The sequence below is a fragment of the Anolis carolinensis genome, chromosome 1 (genome assembly GCF_035594765.1).
Source record: "Anolis carolinensis isolate JA03-04 chromosome 1, rAnoCar3.1.pri, whole genome shotgun sequence".
NCBI lineage: Eukaryota > Metazoa > Chordata > Lepidosauria > Squamata > Dactyloidae > Anolis > Anolis carolinensis.
The window spans coordinates 332019391-332044554 of record NC_085841.1 but is presented as its reverse complement, the minus strand read 5'-3'; the positions used below and the strand labels follow the sequence as shown (position 1 = coordinate 332044554).

The following is a 25164-nucleotide window of genomic DNA, read 5'->3' as shown; positions in this document are numbered from 1 at the left end:
GGACTCAGGTTATCCTTCAGTTGTGATATCAAAAGGTACACTTTTTAAATTACATGATCATCATACTTAAACAATTCTAAGTAAAACTCATTTTCTCCAGCTTTGCTAGATCTCTTAGCTTGATTAATAATCTAAGTTTAAAATAAGAAAACGAATGGAAATCTTTACCTTACTTAATAAAATAGTTCTCTTGATTCTCCACGCTGTCATTTCGAAAATACAAAGGACAATAAAACATCAATTTTTAACCCACGTTTTCTGTGGTGAGATGGCTAATGTTATCTTGGGGAAAGCTTTTGCTTACATGTATTTCAAATGTGTATTAGAACCTTCCTACTACAGTGGTTTTTATATTCAGCATCTGCTTTGTCCTTATCATACCAGAGATAACCATGCCATTCAAATCTTAGATCATGATCTTCAAGTTCCGAAAGTCTCATCTTTAAACAAAATCCATTTCTTCAGCCACACAGAACATTAGGCAGTTTGATATTCAGAACTCCATTGCCACCCATTTCTTTACCATTGTGCATCATTTTGAGTTTTATTCTGGATTTTCTGCCTGACAGATAAACCTGTAAATTCTTTCTATAATTGCAAAAAAGGTACTTGATTCTTATATACAGCATCTGTAATCTCAGGATTTTTTGTTGCTGTTAATTGTTTCCACAATATCTATCATTTTATTCAGTGCCTTGCAGAAATATTCTCCCATCCCCGGTGGCGAACTGTGTTAAAGCACTGAGCTGCTGAACTTGCAGACCAAAAGGTCCCAGGTTCAAACCCCGGGAGCAGCGTGAGCGGCCACTGTTAGCTCCAGCTTCTGCCAACCTAGCAGTTCGAAAACATGCCAATGTGAGTAGATCAATCGGTACCGCTCCGGCGGGAAGGTAACGGCGCTCCATGCAGTCATGCCTGCCACATGACCTTGGAGGTGTCTACGGACAATGCCGGCTCTTTGGCTTAGAAATGGAGATGAGCACCAACCCCCAGAGTCAGACATGACTGGACTTAACGTCAGGGGAAACCTTTACCTCTGTCTTTGGCTTTTCATGTTTTGTGGAAATGGAATCAAAATGGAAATCAACCGGAGTTTGAAATTGACCACCATTTTCTGCACATATTTCATCTACAGTATATTGGTATCTCAGTGTATTTTTACAGAATACTTTTGCTTGTTTTCCAAACTAATTTTTCATTATTTGTTCGCCCTTCTAAGGTATTTCCCACTAAATTTTGTATGAACCAGTTACTACAGGAACACAGATTTTAGGACATAGTTTGTGTTTATTTCTTTGTGAACTATAGGTTCAGGTGTTATTTCTGGTAAGTGCTTAAAGATGTTTTGCTAAACGTTTATGAAATGTGAAATCTGTGGTTTCTGCATGAGGATACTATTTTGTGGTATAATTTCTCAAAGATCAGAACTTGCAAAGTTTGAGTTAACTCATTTAGAATCATAGCCTTAATTTTAGATCACAGCCTATCTAAGGAATCATCCAACTAGTTTCTTATGCTTGAGCAAATTGTTTCTTATTTTTCTTGAAAAAGATTATCCTGTGTAATATGTGGTGACACGCCTTACAGGATTTTGCTGCATTTTATTGGAGAGTGGGAGAAAGTATTTTCTTCCTCTCTTACCCATACTTTAATAATTTCCACTTTTGTTTCTGTTTAGGATTTTGGAGATGGAGGTGCTTTTCCAGAAATTCATGTTGCTCAATATCCTTTGGACATGGGCCGAAAAAAGAAAATGTCGAATTCATTAGCTGTTCAAGTCGACGCAGAAGGAAAAATAAAATATGATGCTATAGCTCGACAGGGACAATCCAAAGACAAGGTAATAGAATTCGCAAGTGCTTTTCTGTGGGACAAAGATTTGGTGCTTAAAAGTCTATTAGTGTAGTATTCAATGCTGAGATTAGTATTGTATGTATAATATGCCAAACCACTTGCTACACTATTTGGAAATAATACAGTAATGTATTAAAATGTCTGTATATCACAAAGTAAATACCAGACACATAAAGGTGCATTGTCAAGATCACTGAGGCCTGATCTATACATTGTAACAGGATGAAGAATCAAGCTATGTAATACCATTTCATCTAACAATACACATATGACTTCTATCTGTACTCTAAAGTGATATTGTCAATTCTGCCTTGTTAGAATTCTGTCATCTCATCTGTTAATATCAGCATATTAGAATTTGGAGTATCTTCCACAAGAAATTGAGGGATAAGTGATTTTGTTCAGTCTGTCAGCTAATTACTAAAGTGTTTTGTGTCCTCTGGTTGCTTGCCCGCCCCACTGTTATTTCCCTGACACTAAATGTAGGAGATATTGGTGTTTACTTCAGTCAAGGACAGAAAACTAATCACATAATAGATCCTCTGCTACTTAGATGCAGGAACCTGACAATGGCTGTGTTAGAAGCTGCTATATTATCTAACATGTTAATTTTTATGCACACATATATTCCACCTTGATCAAGTAGTCTTAAACATAAGGAAGACCTAAAGATACTGGTGGCCAGATATCAAAGTGGCTTAGTTTCTCCCTTAGAAGCCATGTAGGTTTTTTGTAGGTAGGGGAATACCAAATTAAAACTATATAGATTGAAGTTTATTTACTTGTTGATTCACTTGCTACAAGTTGTAATTTCCATGCTTAATTTAGTGAGCAAAATAAGTGGAATAGCCAGTCACATATGCATTAATTATTGTGAGGATTAAAAATGAGAGTGAAAACCATTGAAGAATTGGGATGAACTATTCTAATGTTGTCAGAGTTCTTATATGTTTTGTATCATCTCCTACAATACTGCTACTGTCCCTCTTTTATTCAGTTGAGTTGTTGTTTCTCCAGAGAGAGAGAGCATGCTCAGTGTTTGGCTTCATATGTATGGATAACAAACAGAAATTGCATTAGAATAGGTTATAAGACTGGAATGAAAAAATAGGTTTTGAATAGCCTCCTTCATATAATGCTGTCTTTAAGGGCATTCACAACAGGATAAAGAAAAAACAAAAACAAAAAAAACCATTAGGCTTTAACTTTACAACAGGCAGGACATATCTGGTTGCTTTGAGGTAAACAGACAAGAATCTAATTGCAAGCCAATTATTGCCAGTGACAATGCACCCATTTGCTGACAATTTTCTCACACATAGTTGATAATACATTGTGTTATTTTATTTGGTTATTTCTTATTTTAATGCTGAGAGAACATGGTGCCTTGAGCTCTTTGGATGGTCGTGGTTCTTCATGGTTTGAGGACTTTGTTTTTTATAATTACCATGAAAAAAATGACTGTTCTTCAAATGTCCTTCACTTGGCTTTGTGAAATGTGATTCTATTGATGCTCACGTAAGGGATTGTTAATTTTGGAATACTTTGGATTACTAAATGGCTCTTGTGCACAATTATTATTTGGGCTTCACATCTGTTTTTACAGCTATGAAAGTGCCATAAAAATTGAGAGCTGCTACTCAGAATAATCTCTTTTGGGTAATTGTTAACTCCTTGAGAAAAGCTGAATAATTTTAGTCAACAATAAAACCTAATTCGAAATCCAAGAGGATTTAGTCATGATGATTTTTTGTTTTTATTGGCATACTATTTTTAATGTTTTGCTTATAGAGAGGGAGTTTAGCTCTTACAGTGTCTCCTCAGTATTCATAGCATTCAGTCTGTGTAACTGTATGTTTATTTTCAGAAATATGTAGTATTGTTGCCTGTTGGATAATTCAAGACCAAACATTTGCCAAATAATGACACAGCGGCCTAGGAGAGAGGTTCCTTTGGTAGTGGGCCCTAAGACCACAAAGAAAAATGTGTGTTATTTTATTGGATCCCTGGGAAATATCAATATTCTTTTTTCCCATGTAATTTTTATTGCAGATATATGAGGAATGGAGAGGGGTACAAGAGTGGATATAGAACAGGGGTGTTTTAACATCTTACATCTTTGTCTTCTCCCATTGTTATCTAATACAAAAATGTTTCTATGATGTTAAAAAATAAAAGAGAAAAAAGAGAACATTTATTTTCTAATCTAAAACAGAAGGATGGAAAAGTGGATGTACAGTGAAATAAAGGAGATAGAAAAGTTGAGGAATGGAAAACAGAAAGCCCTAACATTTCCTACCCTGTCTCTTCTGTCTTCTTCATAATCAAAAAATCTATTGTTTTCCTCATAAATCTTATCTCTGGTAAATTAACTTTCCAGGATCACTTGGATATCATTAGGGATCCTGTTATTCTTGTTACTAACTTGTTTTTTGCCCCTGTTATTCCTACATCCTTGTACCACTAATTTTTCCTTAATGTTGTTAAAAAAACCCAGTATTTTCATTTTCTTTTATTCTTTGAACTATTCAATAAAAGACTGTCATTCTTCTTCAAATTTGGAAGGATCTGGCGATTGTATCAGCCTCGCCAGTTTGTCCATCTCTGCCATGTCCAACATTTTTGTAATCCATAAATCTTGAGTAGAAATTTCATCTTGTTTCCAATAGTAAGCATAAAGAATCCTTGTTGCAGTCACTATGTATAAAAGAGTGTCAGAATGTTTTTTGGTAGTGTTGAGTTTGTAAATCCCAACAGAAAGGCTCCTGGCTCTAGTGGTACTTTAACTTTTAAGATGTTTTCAATGTTCTTATGAATTATAATCCATGTTTTTGCTTTAGGACATGTCCACCACATCTAGTAAAAAGTTATTTCTTTTTGATGACATTTCCAACAAACATTTATTTGAAATTTTGGTTCCATCTTCGCTAATCTTTCCATTTTTAAATTTTGGTTCCATCTTTCAATATTCTTTATATTGTTGCTGTGTATCTTCAAGTTATTTTGAACTTATGGCAACCCTAAGACAAACTTATCATAGGATTTTCTTGACAAGATGTCTTCAGATGAAGTTTTTCTTTGCCTTTCTCTGAGACCTTTTTTTCGTGTCAGGAGAGACTTGAAACTGCAAGTCGCTTCTGGTGTGAGAGAATTGGCCGTCTGCAAGGACATTGCCCAGGGGACACCCAGATGTTTTGATGTTTTTATCATCCTTGTGGGAGGCTTCTCTCATGTCCCCGCATGGAGCTGGAGCTGATAGAGGGAGCTCATCCGCGCTCTCCCCAAGTGGGATTCGAACCTGGCAGCTTTCAGATAATCAACCCAACCTTCAAGTCACAGGCTTTAATCCACTATGCCATCGGGGGCTCCGCTTCTCTGAGACTGAGAGAATGTGACTTGCTCAAGATCATTCACTGAGTTTCCTTGGCTGAACAAGGATTCAAATCCTGGTCTCCAGAGACATTCTGTTCAATGTTCAAACACAACAGCATACTGACTCTTTCCACAGATCTTATATTTCTTGCTATTCCACCAGTTTTATGCTCAGATATAGAGCTTTCAGCGTATCCCGTGGGGTGCAAATGTTTTTACTGCAGCTACCCCTAGCCAGTGTAGTAACAGTTTGGTGTAATGATTTGATTAACTGTTAGATTTAATAGTTCAAGTGTGCCAAATTAATCTCTTAAGCTGTAGTTAATTGTGACCATGGCTATGGCAACAATTTTGTTTTGTAAACCACAGTTTGAAGGTTGCTTTTTCCATTAATATCCATTCATTATAACCACATATTTTATGACACAGGAGAACTGTGCTTAAGATAAGATAGATAGACCTGAAGGCTTCTGACCTACTACTCACAGTTATGGGAAGGGCAAGTGGGAGTATGTAAATCTTCAGGTTCATTACTGATTATTTTTGTTTACAAATTGTTGGTTAGTATTGCTTGCAAATCAACCGCTAGAGGTTGTTAACTAATGTACTCTGTTTACTGCTTTGAAGCAAAAAAAAAAGTATTAACAAGCTAAGAATTATTAGTTTCAAGGATTTTTGAGACAATGCCAGTGATCCCTCACAAAGTACTTAGAGCGAGTTACTAGACTGTTTAGTCATTACTTCTCAAGTAAATTAAAAATGGTTGATGTGTTTATCTGAACATCCTTTTAGTTTAGCAAGATTTACATTGATTTTGATGAACACCTTTAATTCTCTTCATATTTCAGATTTGTTTTATTTTGAATTATTTTTACCCTGCCTTTAGGAGTAAAACTCTTGGACTTTTTGGATTATAGTTAAGTAAAGACACATCCTTTTCACAAATTCTCTCATCTTCTGCAGATGTTTGAATTACATTTTATTCTCTCCCTCTGAGATCACCAGCTCTCATCATCATGGTTGAACTTAAGAGGGTAGTAAGAACTGGTGAATGTGAAAATGCCCCGCAGTCTTGCGAATGAAAAGGGATCTCATTCAGGTGAAGCCGTAACTTGCTAGTGGCTACACCAATTTAAACTGGGGAGGAATTTTCCAGTTTTCATACCTAAATATTTTATTTGGCAGTAATAAATCAAATTGGTTATTGTAATACAATGTTACTGCTTCTATTATCTGGTATAAATGAACTTCATATATTCTAGTGTTTCCCAAACTTCCAAGATCGACATAGTAATTCATGATATCACCTCTGTTTTATTAAGCTGTGGTAAACGAAAGCCTTTAAACATTGGCTGCTGCTACAATTAGGAACATTGCTAAGTGGAAGAGAAACCCATCTGGCTTTCATGTGGAGAAAGAGTCCAATCATTCTTGAAGCTGTAGATACATTGGTTTTTTTTTTTTTGGGGGGGGGGGGGGAAATCTACGTACAGTTTTAACTACTGTGTGGAGCACAGAGTTATGTACTGCTGACATGAAGTATCATTATCCATTTTGACCTTAAACAGGTTTGAAAGACAGTATGAAAACTGTTCTTTGCAGCAAGGAACACAGTTTCAAGTTTCAATAAGATGTTTGAAGTTTCAGGTAACTCAAAGAGAGTGCTGGTCTCACTATGAGATTAGGAACATGGAAGGTAGTTTGGATGATGGCAAAGTATCACCTTTTTCTAGCAAAAAACCAGGAAAACATTATTATAAGTGAACATGAAAGAATATTAGGCTAGAGTAATAGAATTTGATTTAGTCCTATCTGGGGATTGTCTATATATTTCTAACTTTGGCTTTCACTATTTGATAGTTCTGCTTTGGGAAGTTCATCTAGTTCTTTTATTTTTGTAATTTCAGAGACCTGTTGTTGCTTTCCTTTATTGTATTCCTACATCATTAATGCTGTTTTCATTGTTTCAGGTCATTTACAGCAAATACACAGACCTGATTCCAAAAGAAGTAATGAATGTGGATGACCCTGAACTTCAAAGACCTGATGAGGAAGCTGTCAGAGAGGTATTGTAGTCAGTAATGTACATAAATATTGGAGCCATTGGCATTTCCACCCAAATGTTTAATGTAATATTTCTGATTGTAGCTTACAGAAAAGACCCGAGTAGCCCTGGAAAAGTCTGTCTCTCAGAAAATTGCAGCAGCTATGCCGGTCCGAGCAGCGGATAAACTAGCTCCAGCTCAATACATCCGGTATTCAATACTTTTAAATCGTCTACATCTTTATACAGTCAAAGTTTAATATAAGGGGTTTTGTGAGTGAAAAACAATGATTATCTAAGAGCACAAGGACTTACATGAGAATGTTGAGATCTTATTGCTGTTTAATGAAATGTGATATTAGCCTTATTACAGAAAACATGATGTACTTGGCTGTGCAGATTAAACTGTAAGGTTATGTATTTTCTACCTTGCTTGCTTCTAGTAATGAACATAATCTTAACAAATATATGATGGTCTTTATGGTCAGTAAAATGTGAATAGCACAAGTATGTCAGTGAAGCTATGAGTTTGAAATACAGAGCATCTCACTGAAAAGATGTTTTAATTATCTATAACATTGGATAAGAACAGGAACATCAGATTCTGTCCTGTGAATGAAACAGAGCTCTCTAGGCAATGTGTTCACATTTCAAAAGCATAACAATTCTACTTCACCCATTCAAGGTGTATATACTTTTTAAGAAAAGGACATGCTGGCAATAACAAATATAAGAAAAAATACAATCCTAATGGGAAGAAGTTCTGTACTGCTGGTTGATAATTAACTATTTTTTCTTTTTCAGATATACACCATCACAGCAGGGTGTGGCCTTCAACTCTGGTGCAAAACAGAGAGTTATTAGAATGGTCGAGATGCAAAAGGACCCAATGGAACCACCAAGGTTTAAGTGAGTTTCTGAAATCAGTGGTGCTTTGATTATGGAGGATTGGGTGATGAAGAACTTAAAGTCCTAATTATGCGATGATTTTTACATGTTAGGATCAACAAGAAAATTCCTCGTGGGCCACCATCTCCTCCAGCTCCTGTAATGCATTCTCCTAGCAGAAAGGTAATGATTTTGCAGCTCTCTTCTCCCTCTTTTTAGTTCCAATACAGTTTGGAGTATTTAGTTTTGTGCCACATAAACAATCTGAGGGTCATCCAGGGGAAACTGTTTTTTCCTCGTCTTTTAGGAAATCACAGGCAAACGTAACTAGAGGAAAGGATGTTAAATCAGTAACATTTGTGACTACTTGGAGTTCTCACTATTACAAAAGATCTCATAATGTAATAATTGGATTGGGTTCCCCTAACCACTTTCTCACCAGTGTTTTAACTTGTACACAAATGATCTGGAATTCGTTTAATATCTGGTGTGGATTGTACAAAATAATTTGTGTTGCTGAGAATTCAAAGGATTGTGATGGGCCCCATCAAACTAAATGAAGGGGCAAAAAAATATAAGCTATATTTCAGTGTAAGTCAATATTTGACAAGGAAAGAAGGTCTTGACTTCAAGTAACAGACTGAGGTCTGAGCTTGCAATGACTAATCAAGAAAGGGGTCTTGGGAGTCATAGTGGAAAGTTTAATTAAGAGTTTAACCCAGTGTATGGTAGCTATTACAAATGAGGAATTCTCAGAAAGGGATCAAGTCTACCAGAGTCATAGAATTGTTAGAAATGTCCACAAGGTCCATCCAATACAACCCCATGACATACAAACAAAACACTCCCTCTACAGATGGCCTTCCAGCATCTGTTTAAAAGCTACCGAAAGAGGAGATTCCACTGCACTCTGAGGAAGCATATTCTACTCTCAAATAGTTCTTATCATCTGAAAGGTCTCCATAATCTCTTTACCATAGTTTGAATCCATTGTTTCATAATGTAGTCTTTGAAGCAAATTGTTCCATCTTCAACATGGCATCCTTTCAAATATGTAAACATCATTAATATGTGTTAACATTCTATTTTCTTGCTTAGAATATCTAGATTTATTAATTTAATCAACAATACAACTGTTGTAGATACCTTGAACAGAAATTTCTGAAGCTACGGTTTGCCAACAAATTAGCGTTTCAAGTTTCCTGTGTATAGCTACTTCCCCTTTTGCCCTGATTCATTAAATGCTACCCATCAATGCACAGATATACAGATATCAATCTATTTAATTGATGTGTTGGACAGCCACGAGGATGTAGTTGTGACAAGTGAATCACCCACCACAGCATGGCATTTATAGAAATTTATGGCGCAACCACACTGGGGATGTCGTAGTTGCTATATTGAAAAGGGTAAGGAGACCTTGGCATGGTAAATCTTGGTTGTTTTCTTGGATATTGAGGCAATATGGTTAAATTTGTCAATTAACACATCAGTCTATCAGATTCTCTTTTCAAAGTCAACTTATGTGAACTCACTAGGAAGGGATAGTGTGTAGAAGTGTCTGGCATTGCAACTTGTAGTGGCTTGAATTGATGCTCCATAGGTTTAGGAGAGTTTTAAAATGCAGCGGTTGTACTCTGAATTACTGGCAGTTTCTAACAAAAAAGGACTATGTTCTGTTGACATTCGTGTTATTTATGGTTATTTATATTTATACTTTGTGATTACTCTCCTACTGTATTTCAGAATAGGAATGAATATTTTGTCAACTGGTAAAAATCTAAAAATTCTTTACATCTTCTCTGTGCAGATGACCGTAAAGGAGCAACAAGAATGGAAAATTCCTCCTTGCATTTCAAACTGGAAAAATGCAAAGGTAATTGTCATAATATTAGTTTTTAGTATTCCATCCTGCTGGGAAGCTAAAACAGTATCTGTAGCCTGAATGTTAAGGCTACTCTTGCTCAGTGAACCAGCTCTTTCATAAAGATTGCAATGATAAGGTTTGGCTTTCCTTCTCTTGTATGTTAGGACTGTCAATATGACAAAAAGTCAAGACTGTGATAAAAAATATATTGCCATCTTGCAATGTTGAAATGTGGTTGGAAAGACGAAGGTGTTTAAAATACCTAGAATACTAATGCATTTAGAGTATAAATAATTTTATCATGGTGCGCTTGAACCATAAGGAAATACTTTAAGTGGTGTTCTGGTCATTTTATATGTTGGATTTTGACCAGAGGAACTGGATTCAGATCTCTTCTTAACCACAAACTTTGTAAGATTTGCAGGTGCTGTATGTTTGTGTGTGAGGTAAACAAAAAAAAACCAGTGTACACAAATTGTAAGCTGTCAATGCTGTGTCATGTCAACAATTTAGACCTGAGGTTACAGTGCTTACAGGTTTGACTAAAAGACTAATAAATGTTAAGCTGCACTTTTTTGTTTCTGATGAAGTAGGATATCAGAGAAATTTCTATTTTATATACTTAGTAAAGGAATCCATATTGGTAAAGTTTGGTTGTAAGGTAAACATTATAATCTACCAAGTAAGAATATGATTGGCTGGAAGCTTCTGACTAGAAAGTTTGTAAGACCATGAAATGCAGTGTAGTCCATCAGTTGCGAGCAATTGTTCAAGAAAGAACATTGGTAACCAATGGTCAAAAAAGAAAAAAGATTTCTAGGTGGAACCTGAAGACTGACAGCAGCAGACCCTGAAGCGGGAGAGAAGAAAGCAAACTGAGGCAGACATCATTTGAACAGACAAATGGGGAAGGGAAGCACATGAAGAGGATCCTCCTTATTTTGATTTCTTTTTAGTAGGGGAGAATTAGGGAGAAAAATAGTTGCATAATGTATATATAAAATCAATGAAATTAACAGCTATCAACACTTTGACTAATTCCACTCATAGGATGCAATGTATATTACAAAATGATGTTATTAGTATGCCAGTCCATTTCTTTTATTATTTGTCAGAAACTAGTAGCTAAAATTAATATTTCATCTTGTTTGGTTTCACAGAAAACAGGTTTACTGCAGCATTCTAATAGGAAGTAAAGATTTGGCATGGTTTCTTGACAGTCCATGTGTCTTCCCAGTGATTAACTGTCTTATCTGTCTTCGCTCCAGGGTTACACAATTCCACTGGACAAACGTCTGGCTGCAGATGGCAGGGGACTGCAGACAGTACACATCAATGAAAACTTTGCCAAGTTGGCTGAAGCACTCTACATCGCCGACAGAAAGGTCAAGCCATAGTTTCTTCGTGTTGTCGAAGGCTTTCATGGCCGGGATCACAGGGTTGTTGTATGTTTTCCGGGCTGTATGGCCATGTTCTAGAAGTATTCTCTCCTGACGTTTCGCCCACATCTATGGCAGGCATCCTCAGAGGTTGTGAGGTAGTTTCTTCTCCAGCATTCATCTTCGGGAATATTTTTTTCATGAAACCAATCTGAGGAGCATTTAATTTTTTGCATAGTTACTTTACTCATGTTTCAGGGTCTCTAAATTCATGCTCTGTTGTTCTCTAGATTTTTGCTTGGTTGAAAACACCTTAATGCTATTGATTATGAGTTGCACATTTTCCATCTTGCAACTGAAAATGTAAAGGCCAGATATCATTACAGTTGTTGTTCTTTGATTTGAACAGGCTCGTGAAGCTGTAGAGATGCGGGCCCAAGTGGAGCGGAAGATGGCTCAGAAAGAAAAAGAAAAACATGAAGAGAAACTCAGAGAAATGGCACAAAAGGCCAGGGAGCGAAGAGCTGGAATCAAAACACATGTGGAAAAAGGTATTGCTGTCTAGTCCCTTTGTTCTGTACTCATAACATATTCATGAGGCTTCAACTGCAATTTTCAGGAAAATTGCTGTTTTTGTTTTATCATTATCACTGCATATGTGATGCTCTTCACACCATTTGTAGAATGATTCTATGGAAACAAGTTCCGTGTAATTTACTGACCCACAAGTAGGTGCACAGCCTTTATATCTTTCTGACACATATACAATATTTCTTCATTTAAGTTGCTGAGCCAGAAAAACATACCTAGTCTAATTTTGTATAGAAGTCAAAATGTTAGATCTTCATTTAGTGAATATTTTGTCCGGTTTCCACGGTGATACTTCTTAATAAACAATGCACATAGAGATGGCTGTGTATAATTTTGAATGTCAAATGTACTTGCAGAGGATGGAGAAGCCAGAGAACGTGATGAAATCAGACATGACAGAAGAAAAGAGAGACAGCATGACAGGAATCTTTCCAGAGCAGCACCTGACAAAAGGTAGCATCATTCAATTCCTGTACAACTGACACTTAACCCAACATAAAGGAAAGGAGAACACTTGTAGACTAATATTCAGCATTAGCTATGATATAGCTGCTCAGTAACCTGCATTTTTGTTGTACAGTGACTTTTTCAGTGAACTGTGCCCGTATCATTAAGAAACTGACAGCAATGTGCCTTCAGAGAATGTCGGTACTTGTGCATGAATATATATATATATTTTACTTCCTGTGGTATATTTGGAAGGAAGCCTTCAAATGAAGCATTGAGGCAAATACTCTATATACAACTGATTCCTCATTTATTCTTTACCTATCACAGAGGAAGATCCAAAGACATACAGTTAAGCATTACATTGCCCACACATTAACTGAATTCTAGAAATGTTTCAGCTCAAAAGAAAAAAAATCTTCCTGTGATGGACAAGGAAAGTAACATCTGAGAAAGCAGCATAAAGTGTCATTACATACACACCAACTTGTGGCAGGAATGATACCTGACTAAGGAGCTGCTGCTTAAACGTGACATGATCTTTGCCCCCATATAGACTATTTTATTAGTTCACTCTGTCTTTATGGTTGAATGAACAATATTACATTTTAAGTTTCTTTTTCTTAGATTTAAATTAGAATCCCAGTCTATTAGTCATTCCTTTCATAAGCAGGCTTACATCCGGAAAAATTTATAGAGTACCTACCTGTATTTTGACACATAATAATCACACACCCCTTTTTGGGGCCCTGGATTGGGGATTTTAGTTTTCCCTGTAGTTCACGGGTGTGACTATTATGCAAGGGGCCAAGAAATCCCTCTAAAACTCAAAGCGGAGAGGTGCCCAGCAAGAGCTGCAGCCTCGTAACTCTCGTTGGTAGGCAGGTGGGCAGCTTTGCAGCTACAGGGTTTCCCTCAGCTGGCAGTATAATAAAATGCAACACTTGTGCATTGAAATACAGCATATCCCACAATTTCTGAGCATGTAATCTAAAGTTATTTTGCACTACAGAATTGTACCTACTTGAGCAGTTCATTTCACAGTAATTTTCTGATGATGAAAGCTAAAAACTTGAAACTCTTTTTGAGTCTAAAACTTCTAAGTTGGTGCAGTTTCTGAAAAATTATGTCGTCGTCGTCGCCCCCCCCCCCCAAAAAAAAAAAAGCCAAGCGATTTTGGACACTTTCAGAAGCAGCTTGTTATGAGATAGGGGAGGCTAGCTTCTTGAGGAACAAGTGAAATTATCCCTTGTGTGATCTAAACATTTAGTTCTAGTAACCCAGTATGACTTCCCTGCAGTATATCTCATTAAAGACAAATGCAAAATCCTCTCCTTTTCAGAATATAAACAAATCAAGAGTTAATGTTACAGCTTATTTCATGTGTATATATTAATGAAACTGAACCTTCCTCTGAACAAATGTGAAGAAAACCTTGCCAGTAGGATTGCCACATATTGGAAATTACTTTAAGGCACAGAACAACAAATCTAACATACAGTATTGTGTATCCAGGTCAAAACTACAAAGGAATGAGAACAGAGATATTAGTGAAGTCATCGCTTTGGGTGTTCCTAATCCTCGGACATCTAATGAGGTTCAGTATGATCAGAGGCTCTTCAACCAAAGTAAGGTAAGCAACCTCTTCCATTGTTGTATGGAGATATATTGAAGTTCTTTAACTCTGTCCCCCCCCCCCCCCCCAAATATATAGCCAATCTTGCTTGTTGAGAATAAACCTTTTAAGAAAGGGTACAAACAGAACAGCCTATATTTCTACAGCTAGTTCAGTTTAAAATTCAGTGTCCATGGGTTTTAAAAGCAGTAGCTTAACCCAGTGCCTATAATTCTCAGTACTTTTAACAAGTTAACATTTATACAACCAGGCTGTACAATGAAAATTTCACCAGTAAGTGTTAAGTGGGGCCAGGCTGTGGCGCAGGCTGGTGAGCAGCCTGCTGCAATAAATCACTCTGACCATGAGGTCACGAGTTCGAGGCCAGCCCGTGGCGGGGTGAGCACCCGTCAATTACTAGGTTGACCCAGCAACCCGAAAGATAGTTGCATCTATCAAGTAGGAAATAAGGTACCACTTATAAAGTGGGGAGGCATATTTAATTAATTTACGATGTTGGAATGAGGAAGTGCCGTCACAGTGGATGATCAAGCAGCTGCTCCCCCCTGTGGCCAGAATCGAACATCCCCTCAGGAGGAGGTTAAATTGCCTCTGCGTCTGTCTCTGTTCTATGTGTATATGGGCATTGAATGTTTGCCCTATATGTATATAATGTGATCCACCCTGAGTCCCCTTCGGGGTGAGAAGGGCGGGATATAAATACTGTAAATAAATAAATAAATAAATAAATTGTATTTTAGATGCAGCAAGTAGTGTGGAGATGGGAATTCAGTTTTGGATGCTTATACTCAGGAAATTCTAATTCTCAAGGAAAAGCCATAATCCACTGTCGAAGATACCAGGACAGGGATGACACTGAGCAAGCTGTGTTTGTTGCAGTTAACAGCCCCCTGCAGAATTCTTGTCACTGATGACAAGTTTTGGACTTACTATAATAGTAGTTTTCAAAGTGGAGAAATGGGAGTGCCTGAAATACAACTCTGATGGAGGCCAGAGCTTAGAAAGTTACTTTTAAAAACCAATTGGTATAGTTGTAAGACCAAATGGTTATCTATCTATTTGTTTATATTTAATTCTGTTTCAATACTTGTATATTTTAAATGCTGTGCTAACATTTTGTTAAGCTGCTTTGGGTCCCCTTCAGGGAGATAAAGCGGGGTATAAATAAGTATAATAATAATGTTGATAATAGCTGCTTACACAGGAATTTTTATAGGAACTGTTTTCTTTCTTATTTCTCAGAGAAAATCTACATTCTTGTTTTTAAAAGCTTGACGTACTGGCCTCTGCTATAGAACACTCACCCTATTCACTTAATTATATCAGCAGCTATTAACACAGCATGGGGCAGAAGCACTTCAAACCAGCAGTTGAATCATGCATTGTTGCTTCTCCATTTAACACTAAAGAATTAGTTACATTGCAAAACAGGGAAGTTAGACCTTTTACAATCAACATGGTATTGGACTACAACCCTGGAAACCAGGGCTGAATTATATCTGGCCCTGGGTAAGACACACTCTCATCCTCAGATGAAAGGAAAGGCAACACCCTTTCAACAAAGTTTGCCAAGAAAAACCCTAATAGCTTCCTCTTAGGATTGCATTAAATCAGAAATTACTTGGCATGCAATAAGTTATTTAAGGTCTTTCATTCATTGTTACTCTAGTGGAAAGGGCACAAGAGATAGCAGTGTTGTACTGCATACCATGCAAGTTTTAGCAGAACATCTACATCAAGACCTCTTCTGGGGGTTTTTTCCTGCATAGTTCTGATCTTTTTTAAAAATGCATTGTTCTGAATCTTTGCAGAGAAAAATAGGAAAAGTTCCTCAAACCTAACTGGTCCTGACCAGACTTTTAGAAGAATAGTCTGTCCTTCCAGCAAATACCCTGGTCGAAATCTAATGTAGTCCATTTTATTTTTTAATTGAATTTACATCTTGCATGTCTTCCAGGATGGGACCAAAGGGTTGTAGCAAGGTTGATTCGTTAAGAACTTGTTCAGGCTTATATCCTATTAATATAAAATGCTTTTGTACTCTGTTAGGGTATGGACAGCGGCTTTGCTGGAGGAGAAGATGAAATTTACAATGTTTATGACCAACCCTGGAGAAGTGGTAAAGACATGGCTCAAAATATCTACCGGCCTAGTAAAAATGTGGATAAGGATATGTATGGAGATGATCTGGAGACACGGATAAAAACTACAAACAGGTACAAAGACAGGCATTAAAACAGAAGTTTTAGAAATTCTGTGTTTACAACTACTATACTGCATCTTCTTGTCTGTCACAGGTTTGTTCCTGATAAGGAATTTTCTGGCTCAGATCGCAGACAAAGAGGGCGAGAAGGACCAGTTCAGTTTGAGGAAGATCCCTTTGGTCTGGACAAATTCTTGGAGGAAGCGAAACAGCACGGAGGCTCAAAACGGCCTTCTGATAGTAGCCGCCCTAAAGAACATGAGCATGAAGGCAAGAAGAGAAGAAAAGAGTAAGGAACTGTTTCCTGTGAGTAGTGTGTCCGAATTTACAACTTTGAACATTCAGAACTATCCTAGACGGGGTTGTCTTAATCACAGCTCCTGTGTGGTGGGTGTAATGCGTGATGAGGATAGCAAGTCAATTTAATCTGAAGAACAAAAGATAAAAGGGAAATTGGACCACTGAATTATATAGGTTCTGTATTTTGAGATCTAGCTGTGCCATTCTTTGTTTTGAACACAGGCTGAGCTGTTCTCTTGTGTTAGGTTTGGAATATGCTGCTTGATGTACCCTATTCTTAGTCAAAGCTGCTTATTCCACTTGATAGCACCCTCCATGTACATAGTGTGCCCTGCTTCTGCTGAATTTTATGTGAAAGGGGGATGGGTACTGTGCTTTCCTTGCTCTGCTGTGATTGTATAGTTTATCTTAAGCTTATAGAAACAGCTGGATTCTTTCAATTGAGATTAATACATATCCAAGTTTATTTTTGTTTCTTTACATGGCAGTGAAATAAAGTCTCCCTTCCTTTAACTGATGTCCACAATGCTTCGTTCTGAACGTTGGCCTGGAATACCTCTACTTCTTTGGTGCTTAACTTCAAGCTGAAATATTTAAAAAACATAATTGGTCACAAGACAAGAAAACAGTAACCATTTAAATTTATTACAATTTTAAGCTTCAAAATTAAATCACTTTTAAGGAAATGTTCTGCTCAAGACAAAAGAAAATCTTCATAAAACATCGTAATGAACTACTTGTTCTAGGTGAAAGAATATGTAGTATGTTTACTAATGCAGATTCTCATAAAAAGATTTTTTTAAATGCTTATAAAGCTGTCCTGTCCAAAATTGCTGCTATATAATTTTCAGGCACAGATTCTAGAATTAAGTGAAGCGACACATACAATATTATGAAGCCATTTAACTATCATTTTTACTACAAAAATAGATTATATTTAAAGTTTCATATACAAAATGTAAAAGAATATTTGACATGAAGAACAGCCACGCTGTCCAGCTCACTCTTATTATAGTGACACACTTAACTGCTGATTAAAACAGAATATGGTTAGGATCTACAACAGCAAATCTCTCACCTTAACCCCTTCTAGAATATGCGAGTCCTTCTGCAAGGCATTTTTGAGGCCTTCTTCTGTAGAAAATCCAACCCAACAAAAACCTTTGTGGAATCCTGTTTCTTTATCCTATTAGGCAAGACATACTAATTTGATTAACTTCATTGATATATATCAATATTTAAACTTTATAAATTCTATAACTACATCAAGCTGGGAAAATGTGACCCTTATCTAACATGCCACCCTCTTACAAAATGGTCAATTTTCTTGCCCAAGAATCTCAAATGCATACAAACATGAAGAAAAATGCTTAACCCCTTTAAGTGGAGACATGAAGTGATAATACAATGCCAGTTCCAATCACAGTTGGAATGGTAAAAGGGTGGGGAAATGGCTTCTACCAATTATACCATATATAGAGACTTGTATAAGTAAGCAAAAAAAAACCCAAAAAACACTGACCCAAATAATTGAGGGGAAAAGGCTGAAAACAGATGATGACCACATTGGCTTGATGAGCTCTATACTCCTTGCCATTTTGGGAACTTGAGGAAGTGCAATTTAGGGCTCCCACAAGATAACACCTCACCTCAGGTGTCCAAAATAGCAGACATATTGCATCCTTCAGGTTCCTCAACACTACTGCTGAATACAACTTGGGCTGAAAAAGGAGGGGAGGGCTACCTTTCTTTCTCCACTTTGAGCAATGGAGGGTTAATGGGATGGGAGTGGGATTATTTTACCTCGTTGTATTCCTTTTCTTATCAACATTTTGCACACACACATTGTAATGTAAACCATTAAATAAGCAGTTCATCTCTTTTGCCCTTCCTATGTGTGCTCCCACTATTTACTTTTAACAGGAGATTAAAATATGTGTTTTTTACATGGCCCTAAGTTTTATTGTTGACTAATCCTTGAGTCATAGCAAAATTTCTTCCTATTTTTCTTATCATGTTTGCTCAGTAAGAGATTCTGGAAACAGCTGTGGTTTACCTTGCCTCCTGTAGGCAGGCATGCAAGCTGCAACAGGATTCACTACGACAGAATTCAATACTTTCCCAACACAAGCTTCATTGTACTGTTTATTGCAGACACCCTGCTGCAACCCAACATCAACAGCCTGTGTCTCTCTAGTCTGCCTTTACCATCCTTCTAGTGTCAATGCTGCTAATAAAAACCTTCTAGATAGATAAAAAATTTAAGTTGTTGCTCAGGCTTATAAATACTATAAAAAGGTGCTTGTTTGTCAGAGACTTTACTAACTGAGATATGCTTGTATGTGTATATGTAGACCCACACAGGACATTTTGGAGAATGCCCATCCTCATAACACTGGATGGAACCCCTTAAGTTTAATATTTTTTACAATTAAACAATATTTCATCTTGGTTATAATTACTGGCAATAATACTTACAAATGGCAATAAGCATTTTCTCACAGTGCCAAATTGAGCAAAATATTCCCTTAGGTCATCTGCAAAAACAGGAGAGTAGAAATAGTCAAGGCACTCTGCTATTCAGAATTATATAAATGTTTACAAGACAACACTGGGCCTCACTAGAATAATGACACCAGGAAGCAAAAGCAGTAAGCAGTGCTCTGAGCACCTGAGATTGACTGGGCTTTAAATTTCTTCCAAGTGATGCTATGTAGGAAGCTTTTAGGAAATATCAATAGGAACAACTCTTTGGCCTTAAAAAATGAAAAGAAATGATAGCTTAGATCTCAGTGGCGACCATTCCCATATGGGGAGAAATGCTTCAGCTACTCAAGGATATTATGTGTTCAGGCCACTACACCTTGAACTTCTCTGCACAATTATAAAATACTTATCCTCATAGAAATAAACAGCTGAACACAAGTTTTTTCCTTAGATATAATCCTAACATGGACCTTACACAATCCATCTGAATGGATACCAAACCATGACTTGCAATATTTATAGCTGCCACCATAGACAAATGACAATCTAAGCATTTTCATTATATTTTGAAACCACTTTCCCATAAACACCTGTTTTCTAACATCATGAGACAAAAAAAATATTTTAAAAATAATCTAAAGCAGTGTTTTTCAGACTCTGCTCCTCCAGGTGTTTTGGACTTCAGCTCCCACAATTCCTAACAGGTGGTAAATTGGTTGGGATTTTGGGAGCTGAAGTCCAAAACACCTGGATGACCAGCCTTTTAGAAACACTGCTGTATAGCACTCTAAATGGCATACAAGGGCATATACAAATAGCAGCCAATTGAAACATAATCACATTCACATACAGATTTTAAAATTGCATGCTTGCCCAGTGCTTTCAGGGGTGAAATGAGAAATTATTTGGAGCATCTATGAACACTATCTGCTCCAAGGAAGAAGGTAGGTTAGAAACATAGAGTGCTGTAAATAAATATAACCAGAATAACTACATTATTGCTTCCTGGAAAAGAAGGAAAACTTCAAATTCAAATTACAATCATGCTGTACCATACATCAAGGGAACCACTGACCACATAGGGGAGCTGATGAAGAAACACAACCTATAAACTATCTACAGACCCATTAAGAAAATCCTACAAATGCTATGTTCAGCAAAAGACAAGAGGGATCCTCTCACTTCTGCAGGAGTCTACCGTATACTACAAGTCTACATATGGACCACCAAATGCAGCACCCAAACACGAATGAAGAAACATGAAAGGCACTGCAGACTTAACCAGAGATGTCAGCCATAGCAGAGCACTTGATGAACCACCCTGGACACAGTATATTATTTGAGAACACAGAAATACTGGACCACTCAAACAACTACCATTTGAGGACACAGAAATGCTGGACCATGTCCGACTACACAGAGAAGCCACTGAAATCCACAAGCATGTGGACAATTTCAACACAAAGGAGGAAACCATGAAAATGAACAAAATCTGGCTACCAGTATTAAAAAAACTCTAAAATCAAGACAATAAATAAAGAACAACACTCTGAAAACGGGCATTCCAGACATGAAACAATCAGGGCCAGCTAACACCTCCCAATAAAGGATTTCCCCAGGTAGGAAGCAGACAGGCCTTGAAACTACAAGGCTATTCTAGGTGATCAACTGCTGCATTAACACCTCAAACCCTGGACTTTCCACAGATATATAAATCCCTCTTGTCTAGTTTTCCACAGACCTCACAACCTCTGAGGTTGCCTGAAATAGATGTGGGTGAAATGCCAGAAGAGAATGCTTCTAGAGCATGGCCATACAGCCCGGAAAACTCACAGCAACCCAACATACATAAACTTTGTATTCAAAGTTATCTTTTAGAAGTGTAATGCAAGAACCCCAATTCTATGCATCCCCAAAAGGAAGGACATGACACATTTCCTACAGTGGAAGCTTCCATACAAAAATATAAAAGTAAATAATGAGAAAATTTTGTTTTCTTACATTACACATACAAGCGTGACTTTTATCCAAATTACTGTGCAACCCCTACACAAATTGGGTAGGACCAATTGGGTAGGGCAATCACAGTACTTTCATATGTAAACTATTTCCTTTCCTATCCCATCTTCCTCCCAACAAGCATAGGCCATAGGGCTGTACTCTTCTCCAGTTTAAGTCCCACAAAAACTCTGTGAGGAAGGTCAGGCTGAAAGAGAAATTGGTTTAAGACAGGCATGGGCAAACTTGGGCCCTCCAGGTGTTTCGGACTTCAACTCCCACAATTTCTAACTGCTTCAAGCCTTTCCCTTTTCCCCCTCAGCCGCTTAAGCAAAAGGAAGGGGTCTGAGGCTATTAGGAATTGTGGAAGTCCAGAACACCTGGAGGGAAGGCCCAATGTGCCCAGGCCTGGTTTAACGAGTATTGTAGTTTAGGATATGGGAGAAGAGAACGTATTTATAACATCCTGGTCACAGAGGGAGAGATGCAACAATCGGAACACAGGAAACAATGTAGGTTCAAAAGAGGGACCGTCTTCCCATGTGAAGCCATCTCCAAGGCATTGAGCGAGACACACCACAACACAGAAGGGTAGAATAACCGAGTTGCTGTGAGTTTTCCAGGCTGTATGGCCATGTTCCAGAAGCATTCTCTCTTGATGTTTTGCCTGCATTTATGGCAGGCATCCTCAGAGGTTCTGAGGTTTGTTGAAAACTAGGCAAGAGGGGTTTATATATCTGTGGATATAGGTTGAGAGAAAGAACTCTTGTATGTTTGAAGGAAGTGTTATGTAGCAATCGGTTACCTTGATTAGCATTTATTGATCTTGCAGCTCAAGGACTGGCTGCTTACTGCCTGGGGAATCCTTTTGTTGGGAGGTGTTAGCTGGCCCTGATTGTTTCATGTTTGGAATTCCCTGTTATCCGAGTATTGGTCTTTATTTATTGTCCTGATTTTAGGGTTTTTAAAAAATTGGTAGTCAGAGTTTGTTCAGCTCCCCCCAGGCAGTAAGCAGCCAGTCCTTGAAGATGCAAAGCCATTCAATGCTAATCAAAGTGACCAATTACTACATTAACACTTGCCTCAAACAGACAAAGAGTTGGGTTGCTGTGAGTCTTTCGGGCTGTATGGCCGTGTTTCAGAAGTTTTCTCTCCTGACGTCTCGGCCACATCTCTGGCAGGCATCCTCAGATGATATCTCACAACCTCTAACGATGCCCGCCACAGATGTGGCCGAAACGTCAGGAGAGAAAGCTTCTGGAGCATGGCTATACAGCCCGAAAGACTCACAGCAACCCAGTGATTCCGGCCATGAAAGCCTTCAACAACACGGTAAAATAACCCTTCCCCGCTTCGCACTCACTACTCGCCGAGGTCCAGGGCACCCGAGCCACGAAGATTTCGAAGACGCGTCGAGAAGTCCCTCCCGCCGCCATCTTGATACCGGCCGAGGAAAGAATTCGCCCTGTCGACCGCTCAACCAATGTGAGGCAAGCCCCGCCTCTTCCGCTAAGTGCGCGGACGCTCCCAGGACTGAGCGTCAAGATGGCGGGGAGGGCTGCTACTGCCGCGCGTGGTGAGGAGGACGCCTTCCGCCGGCTCTTTCGCTTCTACAGGCGGTGGGAGGGCCCCGACGCGGCGGGGGTGATTGACTTCTCGAGGCCAGCCTCGCAGCAGGTAAACCTGGCTCCCCTCTCTCCTCCAGGGTGCCTGCCTTAAACGACTTACTGACACTAGGCCTCGTTTCAGCCTGCCTCCATGGTAGCGCTTACTTCCAGGGTGCCTGCTTTGAAGGACTTGCTCTAGGCCTCGTTTCAGCCTGTCTCCATGGTAACGGGTCTTAAGGAAGATTTCCCTTATCAGTGTTTCTAAACTCTGGTCTTCCGGGACTTTTGGATTTCAGGCCCCAGAATCCCTGATAATTGGTCAAAGCAGCTGAGACTTCTGGGAATTGAAGTCCAAAGGGCTTGTATTTAAGTTTGAAAGTCACTATGCGTTTACCTAAAGAAAGCTCTCTAGGGGTGAATCTACACTGTAGAATGAATGCAATTTGACACTAATTTAATTGCCACGGCTTCATGGGAGTTTGTTTCCTAAATGGTTTGCTGTGGGTTTTCCGGGCTGTATGGCCATGTTCCAGAAGCATTCTCTCATGACGTTTCGGCCACATCTATGGCAGACATCCCCAGAGGTTGTGGGGTCTTCTGGAAACTAGACAAGAGGGATTTATTTATCTGTGGGATGTCTACAGTGGGAGAAAAAATTCTTGTCTGCCTGAGACAAGTGTGAATGTTGCAGTTTTCTATCATGATCAGCATTGAATGGCCTTTCAGCTTCAAATACTGGCTGCCTCCTACCTGGTGGAATTCTTTGTTGGGAGCTGTTAGCTGGCCCTGATTGTTTCATGCCTGAAATTCCCGTTTTTAGTGTTGTTCTTTATTTACTGTCTTGATTTTAGAGTTTTTAAATACCAGTAGCCAGATTTTGTTCATTTTCATGGTTTCCTTCTTTCTGTTGAAATTGTCCACAGGCTTGTGGATTTCAGTGGCTTTTCTGTGTAGTCTGACGTGGTTGCTAGAGTGTTTCCTAAATGTTAGTGTTTGATCTAAGGTGACGCCAAAATATTTAAGGTGGGAACAGTGTTCAAACTCTTGGCTTTCCCAGGCAACACTTCTGTCTTGGCACGGTTAAGCTTCAGGTGGTTATGTTTGTGGACAGATCTTTCAAGGCATTAGTAAGTTGGTTTTCAAAAAAAAAAATCACCCACTGGCTATCAGCCTCCTCCCAGTAGACTTAAATCGAGGAAAGGTTTCATGAGAGTCACCACCCCTCTTAATGTTCCTCCAGAAACATCAATAATATCTCTGTGGGCAGAAAAATCAGGCAATTCCAACTGAGTGGCTTCCTATGAGGGACTTCCTCCAGGGGCAAACCAAAAATGGATAACTTGGAAGTCCCTGAACAGACTCGAAAGTAGAGTGGGCAGATCAAAAGACAACCTGGCAAAATGGCACTACCTAGAAGAATCCTCCACCTTGTGCGATTGTGGAGCAAAACAAACAATTCAGCATCTGCATGCTTGCCCACCATGCCCTGCCTCATGCACAGAGGAAGAACTGTTTAAAGCGACAGACGATGCCGTCACTGTTGCCCGTTTTTTGTCTAAAATTATTTAGCTGCTTGTGTACCCTTTATTTTATCAGTGCTTTTGATGCGAAATAAATAAATGGGAGTTGTAGTTTTACAAGGCCATCTCTGCCAAAGGGGCTAGTGCCTCACCAAATTACAACTCCCAGGATTCCATAGAATTGAGTTGTGGCAGTTTAAGAGGTGTCAAGGTAAAGGTTTTCCCCTGACATTAATAATCTAGACCTCATGTGTTCTATCCAGTGTAATGATCAGCTCCATGGAAAGGGGCGGAAATATAATTAAATAAATAAATAAAGAGGAAGGAGGTTTGTGGACCGGATTTTCATTTTCGTGGCCCACTGGTTGAGAGCCACTGAACTAAGGTGACCCTCTCATGAGGTTTTCATGATTTGTTCAGAGCAGGTTTGCCATTGCCTTCCTCAGAGGCTGAAAGAATGTGCCTTTTCATTTTCGTGGCCCACTGGTTGAGAGCCACTGAACTAAGGTGACCCTCTCATGAGGTTTTCATGATTTGTTCAGAGCAGGTTTGCCATTGCCTTCCTCAGAGGCTGAAAGAATGTGCCTTGCCCAAGGCCTCCCAGTGGATTTCCATGGCAGAGTGGTGATTCGAATCTTGATCTCTCTTTGGAGGACTGGAAGAGGCTAAATACCTCACTGTGGCCAATCCTAAAGAGGGATGTAGCCTGTGGAAGTATGAGAAGGTTTCAATTCCTCTTCTTTTTATCATACCTGCTTATTCATGACTTGCATCCAGTCTCTTTCTTGATATACAGTAGAGCAGGGGTCCCCAAACTTTTTAAGCCGAGGGCCGGTCCACAATCCTTCAGACTGTTGAGGGGCCGGATTATCATTTGAAAAAAAAATACAAACAAATTCCTATGCATACTGCACATGTCTTATTTGTAGTGCAAAAACAACAACAAGAAGAAGAACAATGAAAGAACAATA

At 38.5% G+C, this 25164-nt stretch overlaps 3 protein-coding genes across 5 annotated transcripts in view; 2 read left to right on the top strand and 1 right to left on the bottom strand.

Moving 5' to 3' along the window:
- The window catches only part of snw1 (SNW domain containing 1), a 22914-nt gene extending 5820 nt beyond the window's left edge, over nt 1–17094 (top strand). Inside the window, exons 3-14 of the mRNA XM_003214366.4 lie at nt 1679–1840; nt 7197–7292; nt 7375–7481; nt 8075–8179; nt 8272–8341; nt 9969–10034; nt 11294–11410; nt 11814–11955; nt 12352–12448; nt 13958–14075; nt 16128–16294; nt 16376–17094. Of these exons, the coding sequence (XP_003214414.1) occupies nt 1679–1840; nt 7197–7292; nt 7375–7481; nt 8075–8179; nt 8272–8341; nt 9969–10034; nt 11294–11410; nt 11814–11955; nt 12352–12448; nt 13958–14075; nt 16128–16294; nt 16376–16574 (1446 nt within the window). The 3' untranslated portion in view covers nt 16575–17094. The remainder of the gene's footprint in view (nt 1–1678; nt 1841–7196; nt 7293–7374; nt 7482–8074; nt 8180–8271; nt 8342–9968; nt 10035–11293; nt 11411–11813; nt 11956–12351; nt 12449–13957; nt 14076–16127; nt 16295–16375) is intronic.
- On the bottom strand, nt 17022–22588 carry slirp (SRA stem-loop interacting RNA binding protein). The gene is made up of 4 exons (XM_008118840.2): nt 22430–22588; nt 19060–19118; nt 17660–17767; nt 17022–17165 (listed from the first exon to the last, which is right to left on the bottom strand). The coding sequence occupies exons 1-4, from the start codon at nt 22500–22502 to the stop codon at nt 17091–17093; spliced, it is 315 nt and encodes a 104-aa protein (XP_008117047.1). The 5' UTR covers nt 22503–22588; the 3' UTR covers nt 17022–17090.
- The window catches only part of alkbh1 (alkB homolog 1, histone H2A dioxygenase), a 21546-nt gene continuing 18953 nt past the window's right edge, over nt 22572–25164 (top strand). For 2 of the 3 annotated variants that reach the window (XM_008118779.3, XM_003214426.4), the window contains exon 1: nt 22573–22743. In XM_008118779.3, the coding sequence (XP_008116986.2) occupies nt 22612–22743 (132 nt within the window). In that variant the 5' untranslated portion in view covers nt 22573–22611. Of the gene's footprint in view, nt 22744–25164 lie in introns of all 3 variants that reach the window. The other variant, XM_008118719.3, reaches the window with a different exon arrangement.